Genomic DNA, 27383 nt, shown 5'->3' on the forward strand with positions numbered 1-27383 from the left:
CCAACTTTATAGACAACTTCAAATTATGTGGTCATTGTTTTACATTTTCTCCCAAGATTTCAATTTAATAAAGCAATTAAAAACGCGCTTTCTACCGATAGGACATTATGAACGGAGAACCATTAAAGCACTTAAAAAAGCAACCATTATTAATGATTTAGTCCGTTTAAAAATTGATCATTGACTGGAGATAGTCTCCAGCATTTTTTATTGTGATTGCTGAACGTCATTTAATAGTCTTTCCATGCAATCTCCATGAAATCATGAAAATAGAAAACTTTCAATAAAGTCAGGGTTGTTTTTTTTTTAGATTACAGTTCCCGTAAAACGGTAGTGTACTGCGAGAACAGTATAAAATAGACGTAGTGTATGCATCAAGTTTGTAAGAAGGAAGAAAGGCATTTTACATGTTATTTTTTTACTTCTAAGAAAGAATTTGTTACAAAATTAAGAGAAACGAAGAATTTCATTTTGCAAAATTATTTCGAGCACTTAAAGCTCTCTTATAGGTGACTATGACAGAAAAAATAAAACAATCACCAGAGAAAGTAGAGTAGACCAGTTGGAAAACATGAAAATTCAAATCTGTAAATGAAATTCTGAAATAATTCAACATACAGGATATTAGTTATTTAGTGTGTAAAACGCTGAATGATTTTAAAAGGGGAACTGCAACAGGACATGAAGTGCTTCATTTTATTTCATGGAGGCCCACAGCTATGTGGGAAAATTTTAGAAAAAATGTCATTTTCAGTGCCCAGAACACAAAGGAGGCCTAGGTAACAGCACTGCAAGCTTCTTGCTGGTTTTTTTTGGTTGGTTGGTTTTGTTTTTTTGTTGTTGTTGTTTTGTTTTTTAATTTGGCTTCACAGTACTGTTATATAGGACCTATCTCTAAGAATAAAAAGAGTAGATCAGTCTCCAGCACCCATCCAACCCTTCACTTCTTAAACAGAGCCTACCAAATCAAGATGTTGTTATATTGGTTACTCCACATCAAATGAACTGAGATCACCAGCTCATTTATCAAAGACAAGGGATGAATTGCTTGAGCTTAAAATAAGAAGAAAAGTGATGAATATAAAGTTTAGCCCAAGAGCCCAAAGACAGAAGAGACTCTCCTTTCAGGAGTTCCTGTTTTTGACTCATTTAAAAGAAATCTCCTGTCTTAACTGCCTTCTGGTACACATGTAAATGCTATGGATTTAACATGTGACCTATTGGCATCTCAAGACAGCATTTACCTTTGATATTTAGATTATTAACAAATATTACGGTTGCCAACTTTGTCTCATGGTAATTGCTAGTTCATATCAATTAAACTGTTTTTTATTAGAAGACAATTTCGATCATAATTCTTAATCCCAGGACTAAGAGAACTGCTTTTCAATAACGAAGAAAATCAAAGCTTAAAACCAGTTTGCATAACTAGGTCTAGAATTTATTACTCCTGAGAGAACAAAGATACAAAATACATGTGAAAACTACACAAAGATTTCTACAAAGTAAAAAGTAGAAAGCGGGAAAAGGGAAAGCTACAGTTCAGTGGTTACACAGAAATGTATGGCATGCATTAAAATACTGTAAATTCATGAAGTTTTCTTTTTTTAAGTGCAAATGGTTTTTTTTTTAACAGTTCTCACTGAAAGCTATGCAAATTGATACCTACGTTGTACACTTGTCACATTATCAGAAAGACACCAACACATATCTATGCATATACACATCAATACGTCTGAAGTACATTTTGTGGTTTTGTATTTGTAGGCACTGGTTACAAGTCTGTTCAATACTCAGTTTCAGAAATTAAGTAGTAGCGCTTATAGAACATTTCTCAAATACTACTAACAAAGGGATTTCTTTCTCAAATACCAAGAGAATGAAATAATTTGCATTGCCATTTATAAGCATCCAACAATCAAAGAAGTATTTACAAATCGTCAACCATACAGATAAAGAACAGTATCAAATACTCTGTGTAAAAAGATAAATAATTAAAATGTATATTCCCACATCACAAAGAAATGTGATCATACAAATTATGGCACCATATGTTTGTGAAACATCAAAAATAAATGTAGAACATAGATACCTCTTCTTATATTTTACATTAAAATGCACAGTACAATGACTGTAAAATGTCAATGTCACAACACCCATCATCTTCAAACTCTAGTTTCTGGTAATAGCAATTATTATTAGAGTCCGTGTTTATAAAGAAATGTCATACTTTAGCCTTGGGCTAATATTGCTCTGTGGTATTGCTAGACCATGAAACTCGCATCCTAAAAAAAGTTACATATTTTCTTTAAAATGATCTAATAGAAAGAGCTAATTCACATGTGGCTGTTGTGGGGTCAAGTGTGATAGATGCAGTCTATTTCTCTGGGTAGCAAACTATGGGTTAAAAAACTTTTAAATTTTTATTTTTAGTCACAAATATCTATTAGAGTTTTTTTTTTTTTTAATTAAGGTTTATCCACTTTGAATTTAAATTATAAACAGTCCTGCAATTTTCAACGCATAATTAGGGTTCCTGCTAAAGCATTTAAACTTCTATACCCTAATCATGCATCTCATTATGACAAATGGATCAGAAAATCTGGAATGCAGTGGTGTTATGCAACTCAAAATGCCAATATTCTGTTTTCTACTCCCAGACTAAAGAATGATATAATTATAGCATATGGATGTATTTTAAAGGTTTGTCTGCACGTGTCCAGTTTTGACCACATGCAAAATCCAAATAAATGCATGTTTTTAAAGGCAACCAGAAATATTACAGTTAGCACAGACTAAGGCAATGAAAATCTTTATTTTGTAAAAAATAATAATAATTGAAAAAAAAAAACTTAAGGTGCAGAGAAAATTGTCTTGCTTGCTTTAATGGGTGCCAAATACTGATTAGCAGTGCCAAGGAAAAGTAGTTTTACATAAAAGGAAAGACTATTAAAATCTAGAAATACCTGAATTGGATCTTTGATATCCAGATTTTTCCTGATTACCTGCAAAAGGAGTTGGGGGTGGATAGTTGGCTTCTGTGAGTTTACTGATGTCTGACGGTGGTGTTGGTGGCGGCGGTGGTAGCAAAGTGCTGTTAGGGCTACTAATATCTCCTTCAGCCACAAGAGTCAAGTCTGCCACATTCTCATCATCTACCATCTGTATGCCTTCAGCTTGTAACTCTCTTGACTGCCTTTTCCATATTGTTGCACTGTTTTCATGTGCATGTGGAATTGGAGACAACGTAGTATTAAAAGGAACACTGAAAGTCTTCTGACTGTGGAGTGCTGTCAAAGCAGATTTATGTTTATTTTCTGAGTAACCCATTTTCTTTACTGAATTTTCATTATAGTTTTGTACGGACTCCTGTTTTCCACTTGGTGATGTACATCCGTCCTTGCCATCATTTTTTGAAACTCGCTTGTTGAGGCCTTTAGGACCTGCTGGTGTAGATGAGGACGGTTCTGGTCCGGTGGGTGGTAAACGAAGAAAATCAGGAAGAATAAGGTCTTCTTTCCTTAGCAGTCCACGTTGGTCATCTGCTCTGTTACTTTGAGCTTTGGATATGAGTTCAAAAAATTCTATTGGGGAAAAACCCAAAATTGACAAGTTTTTGTCAGAAAGTGCAATGCCATTAAAACGTAAATTTTCAGCATATTTATTTTCCATGAAGATCTTCAATTCTTTCAATGCTGCCTTGAAATAAGATCCCATGTTAATTAGGAACTTTTTCAATTGCAGCAATGTTCACTAACATCACTATAATTAAGACCATCAGGATTGCTATTGTAAGAGTTTTGCAGTTTGGAACAGCTGCAATTCACTGAGCCTTGAACACATCTTCTATTTTTATTTCCTATTTTATGCATTTAATAAATCTGTACATATACAAGATTTTTTTAATTCTTTATACAAAGCAAGGCTCTGGTCTTACTAACAATGGGTGCACACTTTATATTCTAGATGGTTTTTACCCATCTTAACTCAAAAATAGCCATACCATTTGAAAATTCATAGATTCAAAATGTTGCAAACTTCCTTGTTAATATTGATTTCTTCTCAGTTTAGTAATATTTTATCACAGTTTAAATTCAATTCACGGTGTAGTTTTAATCCAGTATATTATCATCACAGGGCATGATCAGATGATGATTCAAGTAACCCCATTTTACTCTGAACTGCAATGAATCAGTAGCATATAGATAGTCAATAGCCATCAAAAGAGCCATTAGTAAGAGTGATGGGGAAGGTTTTTTTAATGGAGTTTTTAACACAATTAGAAGTGATTTTCTGATCACGTCCTCAATGATGTCCAATGGTTTAATATGCTTCTATATATAAATAATACCCAGAGTAAATCACCATTGTTCTAGAAAGCCTCAAAACTTGGCAACAAGAAACTTATCAGTCATAAGCCAAGAATTATACCACTCCTCAAAAAAGAAGCATTGCAACAATAGACAAACTCTTTGGTAGCAATGATAAAAATATAAAAATATGTAACTCTTAATATAGGGTCTCTGCATGTCCTAATTTTACAAGAAAAAAGCACTGAGACTATAGAATATTAAAGATGCTTAGAAACGCCATCTCCAACAGATGAATTAAAATCAATAGTTTCAACCCAGCTTATAAATAGTTTGAAGCGAGAGCCATTACAAAAAAGCACAGAACATTATTATCAGTGTTAACCTAGCATAATATAAAGTCATACACTTGCATTTGTATGACCTCATTTATAATCTTCTAATCATATTTGGCAGGCTTTGCAATGTATTTGTAAAAATGACTTCTTAAACATGCTTTGTCAAATGCCATATAATCTGAATGTAGCCAAGATGGAAGCTTCAAAATGCTTCTTATTGCCAAAGTTTTGCAAAATGGCGGTATGCATAATAAAACATGCAACATTTCTGAAATGTGTCATACAAAAACGTTCTTTTCTGAAATTTCAAACTTCATAGAACAGGGTTGTTTTTTTGTTGGTTTTTTTTTTTCATTAAAAAAACAGTCTACAACACTCAGTAAGTATTTTCCAAACTTAGACAAATTTCACAAAATTCAAAATAAAATGTGAAAGCCTCGAATTCTGAAGTTTTCAAATTATGTTAATGTTTTACTCAGCCCTAGGAAGAAAAATGAAAATATTAAAATATGGAAAACAATTTAACAAAATAGTAAGCAACAGAATATAATTTAAAACGCACTAACATTTTGTAATAACACATCAACAAACATCTATTTTGCAATAAAAGTTTTAGTCACAGCATTTTTTTTCATTCCAGTCAGTGGACAATTATTCATAGACGAACATTCATGTGCTCTATAACTGTGCATAACCAGGCTTTGGATATGCATATTAGTTAATATCAGCAATAAATTTTAATCTGTGGGTATATTCTCTTTATTCTTTTTTTTTTTTTTTTTTTTGTCTGGGGAAATTAATGCCCTAGGATAGAGTGGTGGTATATCACGATTTCTACTTCTACATCATTTTTATTCTTCTGTCTCCCAAAGACAACTTTCTACAAGAAAGTAAATTCTCTTATTTGTTCATTTTTGGTACTATCATCAAAACTCTATAAAGATTTAACTGGAAGTAAAAATGGGACTCAGAATACACAAGATGACCAATAACCCCTTTCCTCACTATTACTTGTAACCACCTTTTCAGAGCAGTTACTGATTGTCAGCTTAGCTTTTACTCTTGCCCATCACATCTCCACATTCACCATCAGATTGTACTACCTTGACCATTATAGGCTTTAGTAAAACATTTTCAAAAACTCTTACCTGAGTAAGTTGGTTACCTGAGTAAATTAGTTCTGCACAATTGTGCAGAACACCTTTCACTGAGTTACAAAATTTTATGTAAAAGTGGACAGAAAGATGAAATTTTACTTGGCTTGTAAAGTTGCAAGGGGTATCAAATGGGATATTCAGCTGCAATTGAGTAACTAATTCCTTTTTATTTTACTTGGAATTAGGCACTTCTCACTTTTGAAAATCCCATTAGACACCTATGTCTATCTTTAGGTACTTCAAAATTATTGTATCTGGCTTTTACGTAGTCTTAAAATTTTACTTTCAGTTTCAAAAACTTTACAATTCAAAGAGTATCAAACAAAAATACAAGGATCATGACTGATTTTCACAATACACTATTAAATACATGATACCTTTTCCTACACAGATATACAATTCTAATTTTTCCAAGATTATTTATGTTATTACATAAACTATATAAAGTTCACATACCCTCTGCTTCATCCAAATTTATTTTCTGACATTTTTTTTTCCCAATCTTTGCAATAGAGTCTTCTCTTTTTGACAGTCGAACTTCCCTAGCATTTTTTCCATTTTCGCCTTTCATTTTGATAGAATTAGACTTTCCTAGAGTTCTTCCCTCTCCCTGCATTAGAAGGAAAGTTAAGGTACTACTTACATTTATACTATATCATTGTGTACATAATATAGTCTAAGTTATAAATAAAGTTATTTTGAAACGTTTCTCCAACACCACCACAACAAATGTTTTAGTTTAATATTGATTATTGCAAAAACATTTGCCATAATACTCCCCCAAAATGTATAAAGAATATTATATTGTTTACTCTGAGGAATTCACATTACATAAAGGGTCTATGAATTTCAAAATAACTTATCATTTTTGAATATAGACAAGCCAATTAGATGCATAAATAAATAAATAAATACATACATACATTGACGGAGCCTCACAAAGACAAATTCTCACACATATATGCTGTTGACAGTGGAAAAATACTGAATGAATTACAGCTATAATCAATCTGGTTACATAATTTGGCTGATTCAAAATTATGGCTGAATGCAGCTTTACGTATACAATTCCAGAAGAAAACAAAAGATGAACTAAGGGACAAAAATCATTGCAAAAGACTTACAGTAGTAGACACTTGATTTCTTGAAGTAGTCACAGTTACACTCTGTTTTACTGATGCACCTTTTTGTTTATCTGTAAACACTGAACATAAACATTCTTTCTTTAGTTACAAATTTATAATTTCCCAAAGAAGTAACATCTAAGTGACTATGATGCACAAAACAGATTTTTTTGATGTAAAATTTCAAAGGTGTACTTGGAAAATAGAGTGATCACAGTTGATAATGCTGACACTTTTGAGTCAAAACCTACCATAACCTCCCTCCACCTCTAAATTTTTTATAACACTAGCAATATTTTTAAAGTTTAAAGATTCTGAAGTTTCATTTAAGTTCTCCTATTCTTCTGTTAATTTAGATCAAATCAAATCTCAATGTACTGTTCAGTTTGTATTTCTCAAAGTTAGAAAACTCAATTTAAACAAGCAAAGAAAATCCAACAGAAGAGACCGTTGAAAGGTCAAGTTGAATTTTCTCCAATCTGTTTCATGCATCAATTGTTTTCTAGACTTTGCCATATCCTCCTTGTCTATTCATACATTAACTAAACAGCTCCTTCAGATTGTCTTTGGCTACATACAACACATATACAAACCTAAGGCTGAGTCTCAAGCAGATAATCATAATCCTTTTTTTACTGGGAAATGTCACAGAATCAGCCTAGTACTGGAATGATCCTCTATGATTTAGGCTTTTATAATAACTGGAAGCACATTGGATTACAATTGTATTCATAATACCTAAACTAGTTATCTTTGAGAGTATTTAGATTATCTTTTTTTTCAAAATGACAATTGATGTTGTTTCCTAGAAAAATGACAAATCTGCTTCTCTTCAATAAATACCTCCAAATTTGTTCTCCTAGTTCTTCCTTGAAGAAGATCTCTGCTCTACATCAATTCAATTTAACCACATGTAACTTTATTGTTAAAGCTATATGTTGTGTATCTGTAATATCTTCCAGTGAAGCTGAACCTTCTGTGCATGGAAATCACAAATCATATCATTTTTAGCATTATCTCTGGAAATTATAGTTTTAAACTGGAGAGGTAAGCTCTGCTACTTTCTTATGTTACAGATTGGGTTATCATAACAATATATACAGCTGCTGCACAAACTGCATCTGTTTTATGCATACAGAGTGCTTCTTTTTAATTAATTGCCAAATTTACAGGAGTTATTTTGCATTTTTTTCTCATTATTATCACTAGACTGTATGTCCTTAAATGTGTGTGTAGTACGAAGAGTGCAAGTAATACTGTGTATTCAAATATTACTTGTGTAAAATTTCTTACAACAGTAAAGAACGTGACATCAACAGACGAATTTAAACTTCAATCTTTAAGTAAAAAGGAGTGAATTTTCTAAAAATAATACATGCTACATGTGACATATCAACAGAAGAAACTAACCAGTCACGGTTTATGAAACTGACTTTACATCATAAATAAAAGCTTTCATACCACCTTACCTCTACTCTTTGTTGGCTCTTTTTCATCTAAAACAACCCGCTGACCATCCAGATTAGATATAGGGACACCAAGGTCAAGTGGTTCCTGCTCACCATTCTAAAGTCGGATCACAGTTTGTATATAATAGAAAAAAAGCTGTTTTCAGAACAAATTTACAGTCTGACTTTAAAAAGAAAAAAAAAAAAACGAGCAAAGTATTTTTATGTTTCAGTATAGCCTCAATAAATCCTTCTTCTGCCTTCCTAAAAATGTTTATTCCATTAGTGTTAAATTACTTTGATTACAATAAGTTTAGCCCATTTTTACGAGGGGAATGGTATTTGGAGAGAAGAAGATTCAAGGAGACAAAAGTCATCCAATTTGCAAGCACACACAAATAGTCTAAGACTATTACTGTATGTGCTTAGAAAATCACATTTCTCAGAGGCAGTTTGAGATTATTTTCTATTCTACATTGGGCATGTTTTGTTAATTTTGTAATTCCATTACATGAAATTATCTTAAATAGCAATGTATTTTTCAGGTATTTGGAAACCATGGTGTGGCTCAGCCAATACATTCTAGAAATGCTACAAATTTAACTTTCCATTCCTTGACATTTCATCATAATAAAATAGAGGAAATGCTAGGTGAGTGTTTAGTCATGGACAAGTTCAGTTAGTCTGCTTCCACAGAAATATTCTCTGTAAGGATTTGAGGCAACTTTCATGATTCCCAGGATAACGGGATGACAGCTTTAACTAATCTCACTCAACTTTCCCCCAGCTTACAAATGGAAGAGTCAGGCTCTGGAAGAAGCTATGTTCAGGCTCCATTATTTTAGATGTTAGATTTATTCTGATTGAGAATATATAACATACAGACTGAAGCTTTCAGGTAGTTACTATTAAGCACAATGTTTATGACTACTATTCATTTTCATCTCAACACGTGGTTATAAATACAGATTTTAATGCCTACTTATAAGGATAGGAAAAATTTCAGAAACACTTTTCTCCAGACAGAAAATAATACAGCTTGAATTACATCAAAAGATACTTACTAGTCTTGCCACAAGATCATTAAGATTTAATCCATATTTTGCAACCACAGGCCTTAAGACCTCTGTTACTGGTTTGGTGGGTTTAGCCTTCAAACCAACTGATCGATTGATTGGAACAAGATCCAGCCTGAAACATACCGGTTGTCACAGTAAGTATGAACTATTCTAATAAAACATAAAAAATACATATAAATTCCAACTTACAGCACAGTTACACTGGTTTAAAAACAGTGACCCTGCATATAGTGAAACTTCACTAGCACAAATCTGTCCTTACCTGAAGGGATAAAGCTTATTTAATACAAATAAAATGTCCACTATTTCACGTGCCAGAGCTGAGTGAAGGCATTGTGATGGCACAGTGATCCTCAGACCAATTAAATGCATTATATGGAACTTTTCTTTTTCCCACTGTGATTGATCTGACCATTCTGGTCCGATAGCGCTTCCAAAATTACTCAATACCTGTGTTGTAGCAGCCTTGGATGCAAGAAATACATTTCTTCTCATTGTCACAATAGAGACTCACGATGTACTACTATTCAACTACTTTGAGATGGACATGGACCAGCTTTTTTTTTTTTTTTTTTTTTTTTTAAATGTGGGAACAAATACAGTGGAATTCTAGAAGATGTTAATTTCTGGTTGAATGACACCATATCATAAAAACTTGCTGTAAGAGGAACCCATATGCAAAAGATCTGTCCTGTATGCTTGTTCAAAATTGCTTCAGCTTGAGCAGTTAAGACTGAGATCATAAAAATATATAATTGTCCCTAACCTGGAATACTGGCATTTAAATTCCACTTGAATCTATGACAACAATCAAGAAAACTTCATTTTTCAGTGTTTGAAATTCACCAGTTGCTGCTCTAGTCAGTTCAAAACATTCCTGTAGCTCCATATTTCTCCTATTGATCCTTGCACTGGTTGCCCTGATCTGAGTTACCTTTTAGAGGCACCCTATCTCACTGTCACCTGAAGAGGAAGCATTTAGATAGTTCTAAATCTAAGGGAGATCAGTTTAAACACAGGCAGACCACCTAACAGGCACACGTGTGCACTCAGAGAATGCCCATGCTAAAGACATCTCTCCTGTGTAAGTTTTATTGCAACCTGAAGTAAAAATGAATTACACTTCATCCTGGTTTCAGCCAGGATAGAGTTAGTTTTCCTCCTAGTAGCTGGTATGGTGCTGTGTTTTGGATTTAGGATGAGAATAATGTTGATAACACACTGACGTTTTAGTTGTTGCAGAGCAGTGCTTAGACTAAGCCAAGAATTTTTCAGCTTCTTACACCACCTCGCCAGAGAAGAGGCGGAGGGTGCACGAGGAGCTGAGAAGGGACAGAGCTGGGACAGCTGATCCAAGCTGGCCAAATGGATATGCCACACCATATGGCATCATGCTGAGCAATTAATATGGGGTGGCTGGACTGAGGGGGGTGAACAACACTGCTCAGGGATGGGATGGGCATCAGTCCATCAGGTGGTGAGCAACTGCATTGTGCATCACTTGTTTTGCACACTTTATTATTATTACTATTATAATTATTATTATTTTCTTTCTTTTCTATCCTAATAAACTGTCTTTATCTCAACCCACAAGCTTTTACTTTTCTTCTGATTCTCTCCCCCATCCCACGGGGGGGAGGGTGAGCAAACGGCTGTGTGGCGGTTAGCTGCTGGCCGGGTTAAACCACAACACACTGAGAGTAAACTGCAAGACATGGCTATCAGTCATTTTCAGTCACAAATGCTGGGTCACCTTCCTTATTCAGATTAGACTATTTGCTTGATACTACTGCCTATTTCTTCTAGTGTGTCTGTACAATGGATTCTGGATTATAATCCAAAATATTGCCTTGCGTGGCTAACTAGATTATTATTTTTTTAATTCAGACTCAAAACAATTCTTTTAGGCATTAACTGCTGTTTCACTGCATAGGCAACTAACAATTTACTTTAGTGCACTTACAAAAAGTTGGGATGGAAAATGCCAGAAAAAGATAGCATTTTTGACTCTTACCGAAATAAAGTGCGTTTTTCTAAACGTAGGTCCCGAGACTCCAGGATGCTACTGTCTTGGTGCAATACAAGCGGCTAAAGAGCACATCAGGAGCAAAAAGAGAGAGAATAAACGAATTTTAAAATATGTAATAAAGAACAGCTATGAGATTAAAAAAAAGCGCTGTTCAGATAACTCAGAAAATTACTAGTATAGGTTGTATACATTCTAATGGATATTAATTTACAATAAGCAAATAGATTGAGGTCTATCTTTCTTTGTCTAGTTGCAAGACAATGACCAAACTTCAACTTCTACTGCAGTAATCACGTATTCAGGAAATTGGTGTTTTAAAACAATCTTAGATCCTCCAGCTTAAACTATTCCATAGAATGAATGACACATGAAAAAAACATGGAAAATTAGCAGTCATTGAAAGATTTAAAAAGAACAGGCACATAACTATGTACATGCATTAATATTTGCTATCGTAATCACCTAGATTGATCATAATGACAAATTCAAAAATATTAAATATTTCACATCCACAGCTGCTCTTTGAACTGCAGACACATCTGTTGAAGTGCTATCATCCCCCACCAAGGTAAGCTGCTGCCTTGGAAATTTTCCTCAATATTAAAATATGTACCTTAATTCTATTATGAATTTATCTTGTTTCAGCTTTGAACAACTGAATGTCACTATGTTTTTTTGTTTATTGTAATGAAGAACCATCTACAATCACATATGTTTTCTATGTGGATACTTCTACACCCTAACCCTTTTCCCCAGGACAAACTAAATGGACCAGATACCTAAATTAACCTATTATTGTAAGGAAATTAGAATCACAGAACTGTAGAATCATTTAGGTTGGAAAAGACCTTAAAGATCATCAAGTCCAACCATTAACCTACGTTGCCAAGCCTACCACTAGACCATGTCCCGAAACACCACATCTAAATGGCTTTTAAATACCTCCAGAGATGGTGACTAAACCACTTCTCTGGAGTGGTTCCCACTTCCACTGTTTCACAACCGTTTCAGTGAAGAAATTTTTCCTAATAACCAACCTAAACCTCCCCTGGCTCAACTGGAGGCCATTTCTTCATGTTCTAAATTCTTGCCATAAACTTGGATTCTAGTTTCACTAAAATTGTTCTTTAACTAACTAGAATTGCCAATGTAGAGCTATCGGTAGAACCAGGAGATATATGTTACTATTGGGAACAGAATTTCTTATTAGTAAAATGACTATGAAAACTCTAAAAAAAAAAAAAAAGGAAGGAAGGAAAAGGAAAAAGAAAGCACAAGAATATGCACTACCTTATCGCCTCCAACTAAAAAAAGGTCCACTGCAGCTATGTTAATGCCATGTTTCTCACAGAGCCCAGATAGCACCTCTTTGATAGAGAATCCAGATTTAACAGCCATTTTGCTGGAAGAACCATCTGGAAGGTTTACACAGCAGTATTTGGGGGATTTCTCTTTATCTGGTACAAATGCAGGTAATCTAGAGGTTTCAGACTTGACAAGAAAAAGAAAGAAAAGTCAATGCCCAATGGGAAAATACCACATTCTTTCATTTCAATGTAGGTAAAATAAATTCAAAATAGTAAAATAAATTATGTTCTATTATTAATTTTGCATTTGATTAATTTCAGACTGTGAACACAGAACACGATGGTTAGAAATCACAGCATCTTCATGGATTATTTCCCCACATACGAGCACAAAATCATGAGGTTTGTAATTCCCTACCTCTCTTCTCTCTAATTTTAGGAGCAAAATTAAGTCATGATGACAAGAAGAACAATTCACAACTTTAAAAGAAACAGGGAGGAATTCTGGTACCACAGAAATCAGCCTAACACGAATATGGGTCAAGCAAAGGGAAAGCTTTAATGGGTAGCTCTTCAGAAAAAGATCTCAAATGTCTGGTAGATGGAAAAAACTGTTTATAAAGAGCTACAGTAGCTCCCCTTGAAAGGTAAACTTTTCTTCTAGAAGTTTACTGGTGTCTGAAGTTCAGACAGACAGAAAACAGGATACATACAAAGGATATCTTTCTGATAAAAGGACAAAATTAGACACATTTTATGAACACAATCTCTATTACAATTCTAGCATTCTAAAATTGCTTAATACTACATCTTGTCCTCTAAATGTGTCACTTAAAGATGCTTTCCAATAGCATTACTTCAAACAAATTACTTCAGACTTCTTAAAAAAATAATAATTCACTGTTTTCACTGCTTCCCCACTTCATTATTAAGAGCAAACCATTACCAAGTCAAGACTAGCAGTTGATGACATGGAGCCTTGTGATTCCCGCCTGTATGATAACCCATTGGACTGAATAGAATCTGTTTATGGAAAGAATAAATGATCAGTAATATGTTTGTGTTTTTTTTTTTAATAATTTCTTATAATACAGAAAGTTATTGCAAAACATTAGCTCCTCCGGTTAGAGAAATCATTTTTTCATTAAAGGAAAACTCCAAATATTCATCCTGTGCACTGAAGCACAGAAAATTGAAACAATATTTGGTCAAGTTATGCAACTCTTGAACAATCCAATTTGTTTTTATGATATTTTTATATATATAAAATCCTGAAGTATTTTTTTAAATTTAAAAATTAGTTTACCTCTTCAGATATTGTAAGGGGAGATAAACATTTTCTTTAAGAGCAAGTATGGTGTGAGAAAACTGAGATTTTATACAATCACTAGTCACTTTCAAAAGCTTAGGTCTATAATCCTAGTAAATGTCTCTTATACTCGCATATATAAGAACACAAACTATTAATTTGATCAAAGGTATCTTATGGGAGTGTGGCTTTACTAGAAAATAGACAAGAAGAAAACACAATAATCACACAGTCTAAATTTGGTGCTTTGATGAAATTTCTCTATTATTTTAACTCAATAGAATGAGTTAATCCAACACTTTCATCTCTTCCTCTAGAGACCATGTACTGGTGCATTCTTAGTGAAAGTCTTCCTTAAACTCTTGAAAACAGTTAAGCAACAAAGCAGCAGATTACAAGGGCTTTCGCAACTCTGACTCTTCTTCCTTCATTTTAATCAGGAAAGGACTAAGCGGGAAAAGTCCTTTCCTGAATAATAGGAAACAGAAGTAGTGAGTGTGTTCAAAAGTGAATGTACCTGTGTGGTATTAATAAAAGACAGACTGGTAGGACCATGTCGATGGAGGGCTTTTTAAATAGCTGTAGCTACAAAACTATTTGCATGTACAGCTCCTGAACTTCTCTGTAAAGGGCTGAAATTATCTTACTATAAATATAGCAGTGTTCTGCTTTAAAAAGCAATTGCCAGCACAAAGAAACACAGAGGATACTGTAAAGCAGGAAAAAAAGTCTCTTGGAAGTCAATACAATCAAGTTTAAACATTTTCATACTTCTATTTTCACACCTGTTTCAATACAGCTCCCAGTGACACTATGGCCTTCTGATCTGACAATTTCTTTTCCCTCTGTCACACCTAGAGATGTACTTAGAAGCAAACTCAATATGATGTGATTAGTCATATCTACTGATGAAACAAGTGGGCAACAATGTGGAATGTGAACACTCACCATGTTGATAATCACCATTTTCCTTTCTCTTCTGTGATTTTCCCAAACTCTTACTTCTTGACCATGAGAAAAACGTCCCCCTTTTTTTCTTCTCAGTGTCCTCCTCTCCTGACTCTTCATTTAAGGATCTTCCTGACTTTGATTTACCACTTAACTATCACCAAAACACAATTAAATCATTGGTTGGAACACGCTTGTAAGCATATTACCTATAAAGCAAACCTCACACACTTCTTCCTAAATGAGTGTGATGGTCAGGTTAGTTGTCATCTTTACCCTATCAATAACTATATAGCCAGCACCCCTCCCAGCAGAAAAAAAAAAAAAAGAAAAAAAAAAGACAACTGTGGAAACCAAAAGAAATATGTGATGAAAATGTTCTACTAGGTAGGGACTATAATACAGTAGCTGAAAACAAGTCACGTAGAGCTCCTGTAAACATGAAAGAGCTCTTCACAGCTTACCAGTTACTGTGGAAAAGCCTTTAGCCTTAATTTTACAACACAGAATTTCCATTTAGATATTTCAGATATTTCTTCTAGGCTGGGCGTGAACGTGAACTGCATTTAAGACAATGGCAATGTACTGTTTCACACTTATAAATAAATACAAGTATTTATTAATGCTGAAGAATACAAACTTTAGGAATGCATGCTAATAAACTAAACTTGCTTTTAACACGCTATTCTTGTTAGATTATTAGACTATTCTTTAAAATGCTACTTTTAAAGGTTCCTAGTCATAAAAATACATGAAAGCAGATGGGCTAATGCATAGTGATTGACATGACAAATGCAAAGTTATAATTTACCCATGCAGTTATGTAATACCATGGTGGTATTATCCAGATGAAGAATAAACTTTCAATAATGTTAGGAGATCAGTAAGACTACAGGTCTATTTTTTAAGGAACTGTACCTGCTTTACACAGAATGATCTTAGTTTAGTATGGCATAAGACATTTAAAGAGTATCCTCTTCAAAACTGAGTTAGATTGGGTCAAGATTTCTCAAATAATTTCTGATAAAATCTCAGCTCTCAGCAAAGGTTAAAATACCACATCTCAAACCCAATATTCAATCAAAATAAAATTCTGAACTGATGCATGAAAATAATCCCCAGTTTTTATTTTTACACATATTTAAATTACAATATAGATTTAAAATTATACTCAGGAAGACTACAGCTAAAAATCTGATTCAAAGGTGTGGATTAAAACAATATAAGTGTTTTCCTGAGAACATAAATATTTTGTAATTTTAGTATTTGCCAGCATCACTAGACAAACATTCTAATTGTTTTTCATATATTATCTTTGCACTTCTAAAGAACTTGGAAAATGGTATTTAAGACCATAGTTTTCAGATAACAATAATGAAATCAAAAGTAACCTTTTTCGGTGTTGAGATATTGGACTTCTCTGAACTGATACTGTGTTTAGAAGTAGGACTGCTGGGAACACGCTGTGGATCTGGAAGAGTACGACCTTCTACTTCAGCTAGGATGCATTCTTGGTAAAGGGGGGATTTGAGAAAGCGAGTATAGCTATCAAACTTCATCAAGTTAAAAATCTGAAATTAAAATGCAAAAGATAACGGTTGCACAAGCTTAAATAACACGTTAAAAAAAAAAGCTATTTCACAACAGCCAATTTCCACAAAATTTAGTACACGAACCAGTAAACAGCAGTAGGCATGATTTTGTTTAGATCTGGTTAAATATATTATACCAATTTAGAAGGAAACAGAATTTAATCTCTTTCTTTAGCACAGGTTCAGAGAAATGTTATGATTTCCATATAGTCCAAAGTTCATAAGAAGTTGAGATGCACAGTCTTGACAACACCACCCTCATATCCATCCTTTACTGTATTATTTGTCTGCACATTCTATGCGAAGCACATAGCAAACTAGCCATTTGGAATATTTTTAAGAAATTATTGCATCAGTACTGTATATTACTTAGGATCTGTTAAATTATACAAGTGTTTTTAAGGTATCTGTAAACAAGAAGAATGTTTATGGTCTAAAACTCAAGAACATGATATAATCACAGTATGCAACAATATGTAATGGTACAAGATATACAAGGTTAACTACTGACACAGGGAGGAGTAAAGAGCCCTATACAGCGCTATAATAGCATTCATATACCCAATAATAAGAAACAAAGGATCGTTGGTTTTGGAGGATCCAATGATCAAAGTAATGTACATCGAGACCTTGAAAAAGAACATATTATATAAGATTGCTCCTCTGAGTGAGACCAACAAACATTTTTAACAACATAAGAAGGAAGAAGAACAACGTAAGAAGAAGAAAGCAACTCTATACCACACCTGGAGCAAATGTTCAAGGCTAATTTAGCCAAAGCTAAATTTATGCAAGTGAAGGAAGAAAAGTTCTTTCTTAGCCGCTAAAAGGAACATCAGATATATTGTTCCATTTTTGCAAACCTATAGTTTTAAGTGAATTCATACTTTTAACTTTCTGTCTTCTCTCATGACTAAGCTAACTGCACATGATCTGAAAAAAACGGTACAAATGCCTCCTCCTCTTTGGACATGACTAACTCCCTACAACAGAAGAATGGTACACACCACCCAACTGGCTACAGCACTGACAGGAGTCTATGGAGCAGCCCATCACAAAGCCACAGGGGCCCAACTGCAGACAGAAAGCATTCTTCAAACTGAGAGACAATCTCAACAAGCACTAGCCCAAAGGTTTTCTGGCAAACAGCAAGATAATGCAGAGAGAACTTGATGCTGAAGTGTCATGAAAACCTAATCCTAACAATGCTGACATCCACATTCTCACCTCCAGCCATAATTCCATTCCCTCACAGGTGTTGCCTGTTGGTTCTGTTCTATCTTCCAATAAATGGTTTTCCTATCTAAAAAATACTTACTTTTGTAGGGTTAATTTTACCAGTTCAGTGCGCTGAAACAGCCTAGCACAAAGTCTAGTGAGCCCTCAATTAGGTGTCAGAGAGAATTCAGTGTCAGTGACCCTTCCCATTAGAAAAACTGCTGACAATGGAGAATCTCTCACCCTGTGAAAAATACAATCCTTCTCACTGTTAACGTGGTGTAGTTACCGTGAGCTGAACTTGGAAAGTCTGTGCATGTGTTGCACAAACCAAACTCACCTGCAGTTCTCTGTTCCCAAGGTCACACCACCCACCAGGACCACAAAGCTGACCCACTGTTTTCTAACTTAGTGAAACCAAGATACACAGGGCCTTCAAGGCAGTTCCTTACCCAGCACTTGCCTCAGCCAGACAACACAACATTAGTAACTCGGCTAGCAGAAGTAACTGTCATTACATCTTCATAGGAGGAAGAAAACCTGCATCAGCACAGCCACCATACTAATGAGAACACCATCTGCTCCACCAAACAAGAAGGTGAAGAAGAATCCAGACATGGAAAGCCAAGATTAGGAGTGCATGAAAATGCACTTTGGGAGCTGCACATGGGGCAGTTGTATGATTCACTGTATGCTAGAAGCTGCCAGACCAGCAGTCAGGACTACCCTTGTCTCCCCATATTTGCAGATGGAGAAAGTTACTACACCCATCTGCTCTTACACCCAAAAGCATGCAATCTGAGGCTGCACTTAGAATACGATTGTGACTTGCTTCATTTATGCAATTAAATCTATATCCTTGGTTCCTAAAAAATATGATCTCAAAATTATTTCTACTACTAAATTATTAAGGTGGGAGTTACAGAAGAGTTTACTTGGACAAAAAAAAAGGAGAAACTTAAATTCTACAGAAAATGTAAAATATATCCTGTTGTTACAGAACTGTTCTGTTAGGAACATCAAAATTACTTAAAATGCATCTGCTTCAGAGGTCTTCAGACACCAACAGTTTCAATAAGCTCCTTGTTTGACAGTTCTGTTAAAGCATATCCTTCAATAGAACAGGCATATTTTACAAGCCACTTTTACCAAAATTAGATACTATTTGTGTACAGAGTTGTCCATTAAAGGAAAGAACAAGCAACCATATGCAAACACCATATGCAATGGTATTTCATCACATGGTACTATTTACTTGCACTAAATCTTCATTTCAATGATATTTTTCAGATGATTTAGTTAATGGCAGTTTTCCATACATCCTCAAATGTACAGAAGAACAATCAAGTACCAGTCCTTTATGTAGCCTTTTTCTGTACCACTAACAGAATCTCTATGATCTTGACTTCTCTGTGTTTGTATAGGTAGTAAAGTACACAGCATGTAAAAATACTTTTATACATTTCAAAGCACTTCAAAGGAAAAGATAACAGACAAATGTACAACAATGTTATGTTTTCGATAGTTACCTGAAGTTGCTGTTCCTTGAACATATCTGGATGTGGGGAATTGAGAATATCATCTGCCAGCTGTGCCTGGCTATCAATATTAACTGGAGTTGTAGCTTTGCTACACAAAAACTTAGTGAAGATCTCCCGAGCTCTGTAAGAAAGCTGTAGAAAACCAATGCTATCCTATTAATTTATATGCAACTCTGCAAATGCATCTTTACACAGCTATTTTTCATACCGATGTATTTCATCCAAAAACATAGAGCCATTCCAATTTCCTAAATATATATAACCTTTTTTCATTTAATGACTTTTGTTAGCTTTAGGAAAGAATCACTTTTTTTTTTCCTTTAAAATTGTAAATACTCATCAGATATTTCCTAAGTGGTAAAAGATACCATCAAAATAAAACTTAAAATAATTAAACTATGAAATTAATAAAGGCGAACCACACCAAATGCTATCTTGAGAAGGAGAACAGGTATTTTATATTTTAAACCTTTCAGATAATGGTTACTATTTACATTAATTCTCTAAGCTTCAATTTCTAGAAGTTAGAAAAATGTAAACATATATTTGAATATTTACTGTTAGAAAATATTCATGTGCTATTTTTATCTTTTTTACTTTGAAACACCTACATTATAGAAGGAATGAAAAAAGCACACCAAACTGAGCTCAGAGCCCTGAGTGTTCAGAAAATACATTGTTCTAAGACAGAAGAAAGTGGGGAAAAAAATGACGGTCCATAAAGGAGCAAAGAGGTACTAGGAAGCTGAATCCATTTCCATAGTGTAAACCTGACTAGATGCAGTTGTGATGTTGACAGCAGTTGTTGCAAACCTGCACAAAATTCATGTAACTAAGATTGCCTGACCAATGTCAGACTGTATTAAAAGAATGACATACAGATTCTCATAATCTGTGAAAAAACATTAATACCTTTGCTGCAGCAGATATATTAGTGTCTATACATATCCACATGTTAGTTACAAACACGTTATAAACAAATTATCTTAGCAAGTAGAGGCAGTTTAGCTGAAAGAGCACAACAGAGGCTAACTTTCACCTCTCCTTGACATGTTAAATTAATTTGCTCTGCACTCTCTTACACTGGGCTAGACGTTTTTCAACATCCAAAATTGCTTAGCTCATTTTTACAGAACTATCTCTGCACTTCACTGAATCCTAAATATTTTCAGCAACTTCAACCTGGGACAGTACTCTCAGGAGACTGAGAAAATTAGACTGAGGCTCTAACCCTAGTGTAGTGAAATCACAGTAGACCAAGCATAGTTCTAATAATTTCAATAATCTTGAAGAAGTAACAATTTGTAGCAAGCAACACCACATATTGAAACACAATATTGACTTACCTCTTTTTTATCATGTGCAGGTACATGGTTAAAATATTCACAGGCCTGCCAGAATAAAATATTTTCTTCACTAAATTCCTTCCGCAGAAATTCCTAGGGTGAAAATAAGCAAATAATTAAGTGCATCATAAAGAAAACAAGTTACTTGCAGTTTTGCAGTGATAATAATTCAGTCCAGTTGTAATGCAAGTCCAATATATGCCTAGTGCTTTTCCTCTCTCATTTCTTTTAAATGTATACAATTGAAAATAATGCATCGAGTTGCAATCATATCATTTTCACAAACAAAAATAAAATTTCACGGTAAGTAGTATATATACTAGTGAATAAACTTAATAAAAATTTAAATAATGTATAAGTACATTAAAAAATTACACCGTAAACTAGCTGCCTTTAATTGCAGTACTAATAATAGAATAGAATAAATGTTTATCAAGCAGTGTGCATAACCAACTGTGTATTCATTACAGCAATTTCCTGCATCACATGCCCACTACAAGAATATTTCATCACTGCCTGCTTTTGTGTTCAGATGGATTCTCCTTGGAAAAGACATTCTTAGAGGAAAATAAAATCTCTCACTAAAACACACAATAATCATGTTTATATTACAGCATCCAAAGGTCCAAATAAGGACCAAGATCCCATTCAGTTTGAAAATTGTACAAAGACATAGTGTTCTTGATTCAAATCTGTATAATTCAATTTTGTCTCAGCATATTTCTTGAAAGCATTTTACCCATTATTAAAAAAAAAAAATCACTCTAAAAAATAAACTTGGGCCTCTAAAAACTCTCCAGTGACTCATTTAGTTGGAACAATGCTTGTTTATGCTTTAGAGCTTTACCTATCTGTGTTTAAGTGAAAAGAATTTAGGTTATCACACAAGCCACAACCTTCACTCAAACATCACACTGCTATCACTCAAGTTTCCTTAACATTCAGGGCAGTCTCAGAGGAATCTTCACAGAAATACTTAAAACTAAACCTTATTGGTCCTTTTAGGATTTGCACAGAGTTCAGAAAGTCCAACTGTAAAAAAACGGTTGAGACAGACTACAACACACAGAGCCTAAATGCACTAGCAGCCTCTCCATTTAAACTAAAAGTTTTTTAGATGCCTAACCTGAAAATTAAAAAAATAAGTACAAAAAGTCCAGAGAGTAGTCAGGGGACACTGGTTTGTTTTACATGTAATTACAGAATAGAAGAGAATCAAACTAGTGAGCAGGAACTGGAACCCAACTCCCTATTTCCCCGCTCAGCGCCTTCACATCTCCAGAAATCTCCTGTTTGCCTTCTTTTTGGCCACATGATTTTGGCACAGCTGGCTGCACAACAATTAGGAGGACTGAATGGAGCCCCACTTGAAACATTACATAGCCTAGTAGTTGTCAAAATATGGCTGGGAGGCTGGAGATGTTGGTTTGAACCACTTGAGGAGGGAACTGCAATCAGGTCTCTCACTTCCTGGATGACTGCTCTCATCAACAGACTATTATGCAAAATGTGAGTATTTGCAAAACATGCAAAATCTCTTCTTCAAGAGTAATTTCTGCTGTGTCACAAAGCTGTCCTCAGGAAAGCCTCTGTATTCTGAATCGCAAATGGACCCAGATGCTACTATGCAATCGTAAATTACATGCTGGTGCTCCGAGGTTCTTGAACCCTGGTGGATATCTGCGCCATCTGGCTAGTTATAAGTGATTTCCTTCTGAGTCCATGGGCTTTTAGAATTTCCCTTTGAAGGAATGTTAACCTGTCACTTGCAAAGGCATTTCATTCAGCTACCATGATTCTACTTTACGCCAGATTTCGTGGCATTACAGTATCCAGGTAGCAGGTAAAGTTGAACAATGGCCCTGGATCTCTCCTGGGCCTCAAGAAAATGGTGGTGCACAACAAATTTCAGCACTCCCTTTCTTTAAATTGAGTATTTAACACATGTATTTTTGTAAAGTTGATAAAAATAATTTTTAATTAGAATGCGATAAAAGTGAAACTTCCTGAATTTAATATCTGAGATCACCTTTTGCTGAACTGAAGTGCAATTTTAACATTTACTCTGAAAATTCAATAAACACTAGTTACTTTCAAACTTCTTAATAAAAGTTTGAACATTCATAGTACTGAAAAAGACTGCAGCAATTTCTTATGTATACATAAGTAAGCCTAATGGTGGTTTAAAAGTAATGAGAAAGGACAACTAAACTTTCAGTAGAACTATATCCTTTTTAGGCGGACTCTAACATTCAATCAAAATTGTAATTTTTCTTTCATTATGAGGAGAATCTCAATATCTAAATAAAAATGCTTATGGCTCTTAAAATACTCTGCTAAGAAAAATGGAAAGACAGGGAACTTAATATCTAGGGTGTATCATTTTGCTTTTACGTGTTCTGTTTCCTCAAACAGGCATTCACTGTTAATCTGTTTTTCATGTTCCCTCACCATTTAAGCTGTAAGTCTGACTATTAATCATTTTAATGTACTTTCATATCAAGTAAAGGAGTTACTGCAGATTCCAGAAATCTACATCTCTTATACCATAAGTTTCTTTATGTTCTGTTTGAGAGAATTATTTGGGCAGCACAAAAAGTCCTTGTACAACATGTACAGAATCGACAACACTTTCTGAGCAACAATGCAAAACCATATACACCTCGATTTCCTTATATGTAAAATAAAGATGATACTATTTATGACTTCATAAATGTCCCATGAAGAAGTTTAATTTATGCTTTGCAAATACTCAACTCTGCTCCTGAAAACGGCAGCTTTAACCACTGCTCTAAGCTACCTAACTACTTCAAAAAATATTTCTAAAAAAGGTTTTGCAGGAAGATAAGCCACTGTATCGTCAAAAAAATCTTCTGCATGGTTTCCAACATTTAAGTAAAACTTCCAAACATTTCAGCAGGCAAATATGAGAGTAAATCATTAACTCTTAGAGAACTACTGAAACTTTGCCTTTTTCTTGTAAAAAGGCAACAGATACAAAATATAAAAAAATTGAAATGTTATACAAAATGTGGAATCTTACTAAAAATTCCGGTACAAAGAAAAACGTACCCTCCATTTTATCTGAATCTCAGACAAAATGGAGGATAATTCATGAAAATACGTATTCCTATGAACTCGTATTAAGCTGTGAACCAGTTTAAACTTAAAAGATGTTGAGATAACCACTGTGCAACAATGAACTCCTATCTCTTGTCCTATGTAAGGATAGCATCACAAAAGGAAAAAAAAATTACAGCAGCGATATCAGGTAGTTTGAAAGGCCTCTTACTATTTCTCAAACCTTACCGAAAAATATTTAACACCAAGAGGATCCTGAAGAAGACGCTCGAATGAAACTGCCCAGCTTGCAACTCTTCTGTCTCGAAGTCGACGACAGCTCTGTACACTGGGAAGACTAGCATTGCTACTGAGGCTGTTCTCACTGATGCAATCTTTCAAATCAGTACTATTCAGCTCTGTTAAAAAAAAAAGTTAATAAAATATTATTCACTTTTACTCTTTCCTCTGCAGCATGGTTTTCTTCATTTATCACGTCTCTTTCACAAGCTCATAGTAGTGCAGAGTTCAAAAGCTCTCTGCATTGCTTATAAGGGGCACCTACTTAGAAAATAATAATAATAACCATCTCTCGATTTTCTTCTGTTCAAAAGAAAATTAAATGAGTATCTTATCAACAATGCCCTACCAGAAGCAAAAGAAGCAAGCAGTGGATTCTGCTAACATTCCTCACCACATGGACTGCAATCTTTTGTAAGGTTATCCAAGGAAGATGGGTTTTTAAAAATCTACCATTCACCAGCAAGTGGGAAAAAAGAAAAAACTACTTGATGATAGGAGATTGAAAATTATGAAATTTTGCTATCAGTAGTCAGAGGCTTTCTGAAGTGTTTCATGGAATGAGAGATTCTTGCTAAATGCTGAAAGTTTAGGAGAAAAGTCAACTTAAAATAGTACTATCAATGAAAATGAGCTAGTAACAGATGTCCTCCTTATCCTTGGGAAGCAGATGGGTCAATCCATAAATCCTAATTTGATTGGGGGTTTCTGACAAAAACAGGGATCCAAGACTCCATTCCAAACTCAAGTCAACAATCAGCAACTATCTGGGGACCTCAATGTTCTCCTAGTCTGCATGATGCAGCACCCAGCGGGACACTTCTGAGAGGAGGCTGCTTCTCATCCTGTCCTTGCTGGCGTATTTGGGGGTCTTCTTGACATAAGTGATCACTAGAAAAATTCTGTAATACCTAAATTCTATAATACCTATATAGCCTGCTTTAGTATAATAATTTGCATATCTAAATATAACATTTTCCTAATGAAACAACCAAGAGAGAATTAAACTACCAGTGTTTTCAAGCTAAGCATAGGAAAAAAATTAAATATTCAAAATGGGAGACTACATACCACCACTACAGATTCATACACAAAACGTTGAGATGACACACTCATACACTCATTAGCCACCTCATACAAACAACCAAAAGGAAAAAAATAATAATAATATGATGTTGCTTCAATTTAACTACTAAAATGGTAGCTATAATAATATATGGAATAAGTGAGAATAACAGTGGCAGGCTGTGGTCAGCTCTTGAAGACAGCAGGTGGCAAGCAATACTGACTCAGAAACTCAGTGTTACCCTACGCTCGCTCAGTGCCCTCTTTCAGGATGAAGTTGAGAAATGACCCGATACTTTAAATCTCAAAAAGAACAGAAATGGCTTTTGTATTCTGAAAGACAAATAAACAAGAATCCATAGAAAATTTAGGAAAATACAACCTTGTGCAGCAGCACGACTGTTATAACTTCAAGTATTAAACCAAAACCATCTTTTTTATATATCAGTAAATACAGTACATACAAAAAATATTGAAGAATCAACCACTTGCTCACATAGTGGAAAACTGAAAGAAATGACTTTTCTAAGTAAAGAGGAAACTGTATACAGCAGGGAATTATTCACACACTTGTCATTTATTTGTTGCATGTCCTTCTACAAACCACCACTCTCTCCATCTCTCAGCTTACACAAATGTAAAATCGGTATAGAAGTACTCACAGTTACTGATTCACAGAGTGAATCTGAGGTTTAATTGTGAAGACATAACTGAATAAAGCCTTGAACAACCCTGTCTCAAAATGGACCCTGCTTAGAGCAGGAGGTTGGACCTGAGACATGCCAAACCAAATGAATTTGTGATGAAGGGATAAAAACAGGTAATCTTTCAATTCTTTGAAAAATTAGCAGTAACAGATGTGAGAAAATACTTTCCTCAAATAAAATAATGGTGTCTTCAATAATTCTATGCCAAATAGAAAAGCAAAGCTAAAGCTCACTATAAACGCAAGCTGGTTGAGGAAACTGAATTCACAACCCATGAAGAATGGCCTATTCTTCACAGAAACACTTTTATTGTTGTTTATTTTCCTCAGTTAATCTCCCAAATAAACTAAAGCAAGGAGTAATTTCACCAAAATTGCTATTCTATAAGATCTCTCAAGGTCTCCTTTTCCATTATATATTAGGAATGACTTTGCATTTCCAAACTCTATGTCACAAAACATTATTTTTCATCGCTGGAAGTAAGAACTTTGAAAAAAGGGCCACTCAAAGATGGTTACAAACACACCAAAAAGTTATAAACATAATTATAAAGATAAGAAATTTTAAAGACAAAAATATTTCTGAAACTTCATTTTTGTATGTATTCTGTAGCTTACAAATATTTACTAAGATGTGAAAGTTAACTACTGCAATTTTCTGTAAGCAAAGCTATTGTTTAAGCAAAATGTTGCAAAAAAGATACAGAATTAGATAAGGGGAAAACGAAAAATTGTATTTTCAACAAGGATAATATTTAAGGAGCATAATAATACATTAGGCATAAAAACATTTTTTATTTGACTAATGGTCATGTTAATCAAAGCTAATGAAAAAGACTCAGCAAATAACGCTAAATTTCCTTATAACAAATATTTATTCACTTTTTCCTGTAAGACATATCAAAGAGCATAACCAAGTCAACTGTTAGCCTCATTAGAGAATACCTGTCACCACAGTGAAACTATTGTGAAAGAAGCTAATGTGAATCTGAAGAGAATTACAGCTAAATTTATTACCAGGAGTATTTTGCTTTAACTCTGCAGGTGGATACGTTTTATTTTACAGTCCAGGATATAAATAGACACCCACTTCTCGATATATCTGGAACAGTTTCAGATGTTACTGCCTCACTACGAGAGGGTTCGACGCCCGGAGTTCTCCGGTGACGAACGATGAAAGTTTCCTAGGCCCGAATGATGAAAGTTTCCTAGGCCCACTGAGGCAGACTCCAAAAGGTAAACTCATCCCACATACCAACCTGCCTAACCCTACGTGGGTGACAGAGGGAGATTAGGGAGTAGCCACAGGAACTGCTCAGCCCTAAAGGGCAAGTCACAGTGCCGTAGGACTCCTGGGGATTGGGAAATGGTAGGCACAGCAGTCTTTACAGGAGCAGCTTCTCCCTCCTCCCAAGCGTGGCTGTTCAGCTTCCCCATGGTAGGGAGGAAGACCGAATTGCAATTACAGTCCGGGTGTTTACACCAGTCGGTAACTGCTAACTACCT

The 27383-nt window shown here is 34.6% G+C and overlaps 1 protein-coding gene across 5 annotated transcripts in view; it reads right to left on the minus strand.

Moving 5' to 3' along the window:
* The window catches only part of RGS12 (regulator of G protein signaling 12), a 90575-nt gene that overhangs the window by 14060 nt on the left and 49132 nt on the right, over positions 1 to 27383 (minus strand). For 2 of the 5 annotated variants that reach the window (XM_083834761.1, XM_083834762.1), the window contains exons 5-17: positions 24056 to 24225; positions 20747 to 20839; positions 19389 to 19532; positions 16441 to 16620; positions 15050 to 15203; positions 13739 to 13815; positions 12776 to 12976; positions 11471 to 11544; positions 9442 to 9568; positions 8399 to 8495; positions 6930 to 7009; positions 6262 to 6415; positions 2967 to 3584 (exon numbers count right to left, since the gene is read on the minus strand). In XM_083834761.1, coding sequence (XP_083690887.1) covers positions 2967 to 3584; positions 6262 to 6415; positions 6930 to 7009; positions 8399 to 8495; positions 9442 to 9568; positions 11471 to 11544; positions 12776 to 12976; positions 13739 to 13815; positions 15050 to 15203; positions 16441 to 16620; positions 19389 to 19532; positions 20747 to 20839; positions 24056 to 24225 — 2169 coding nt within the window. Of the gene's footprint in view, positions 1 to 1419; positions 5130 to 6261; positions 6416 to 6929; positions 7010 to 8398; positions 8496 to 9441; positions 9569 to 11470; positions 11545 to 12775; positions 12977 to 13738; positions 13816 to 15049; positions 15204 to 16440; positions 16621 to 19388; positions 19533 to 20746; positions 20840 to 24055; positions 24226 to 27383 lie in introns of those variants that run through there. The other 3 variants (XM_083834763.1, XM_083834764.1, XM_083834765.1) reach the window with 3 other exon arrangements.

Source organism: Anser anser, assembly GCF_964211835.1.
Source record: "Anser anser genome assembly, chromosome: 4".
Taxonomy (NCBI): Eukaryota; Metazoa; Chordata; class Aves; order Anseriformes; family Anatidae; genus Anser; species Anser anser.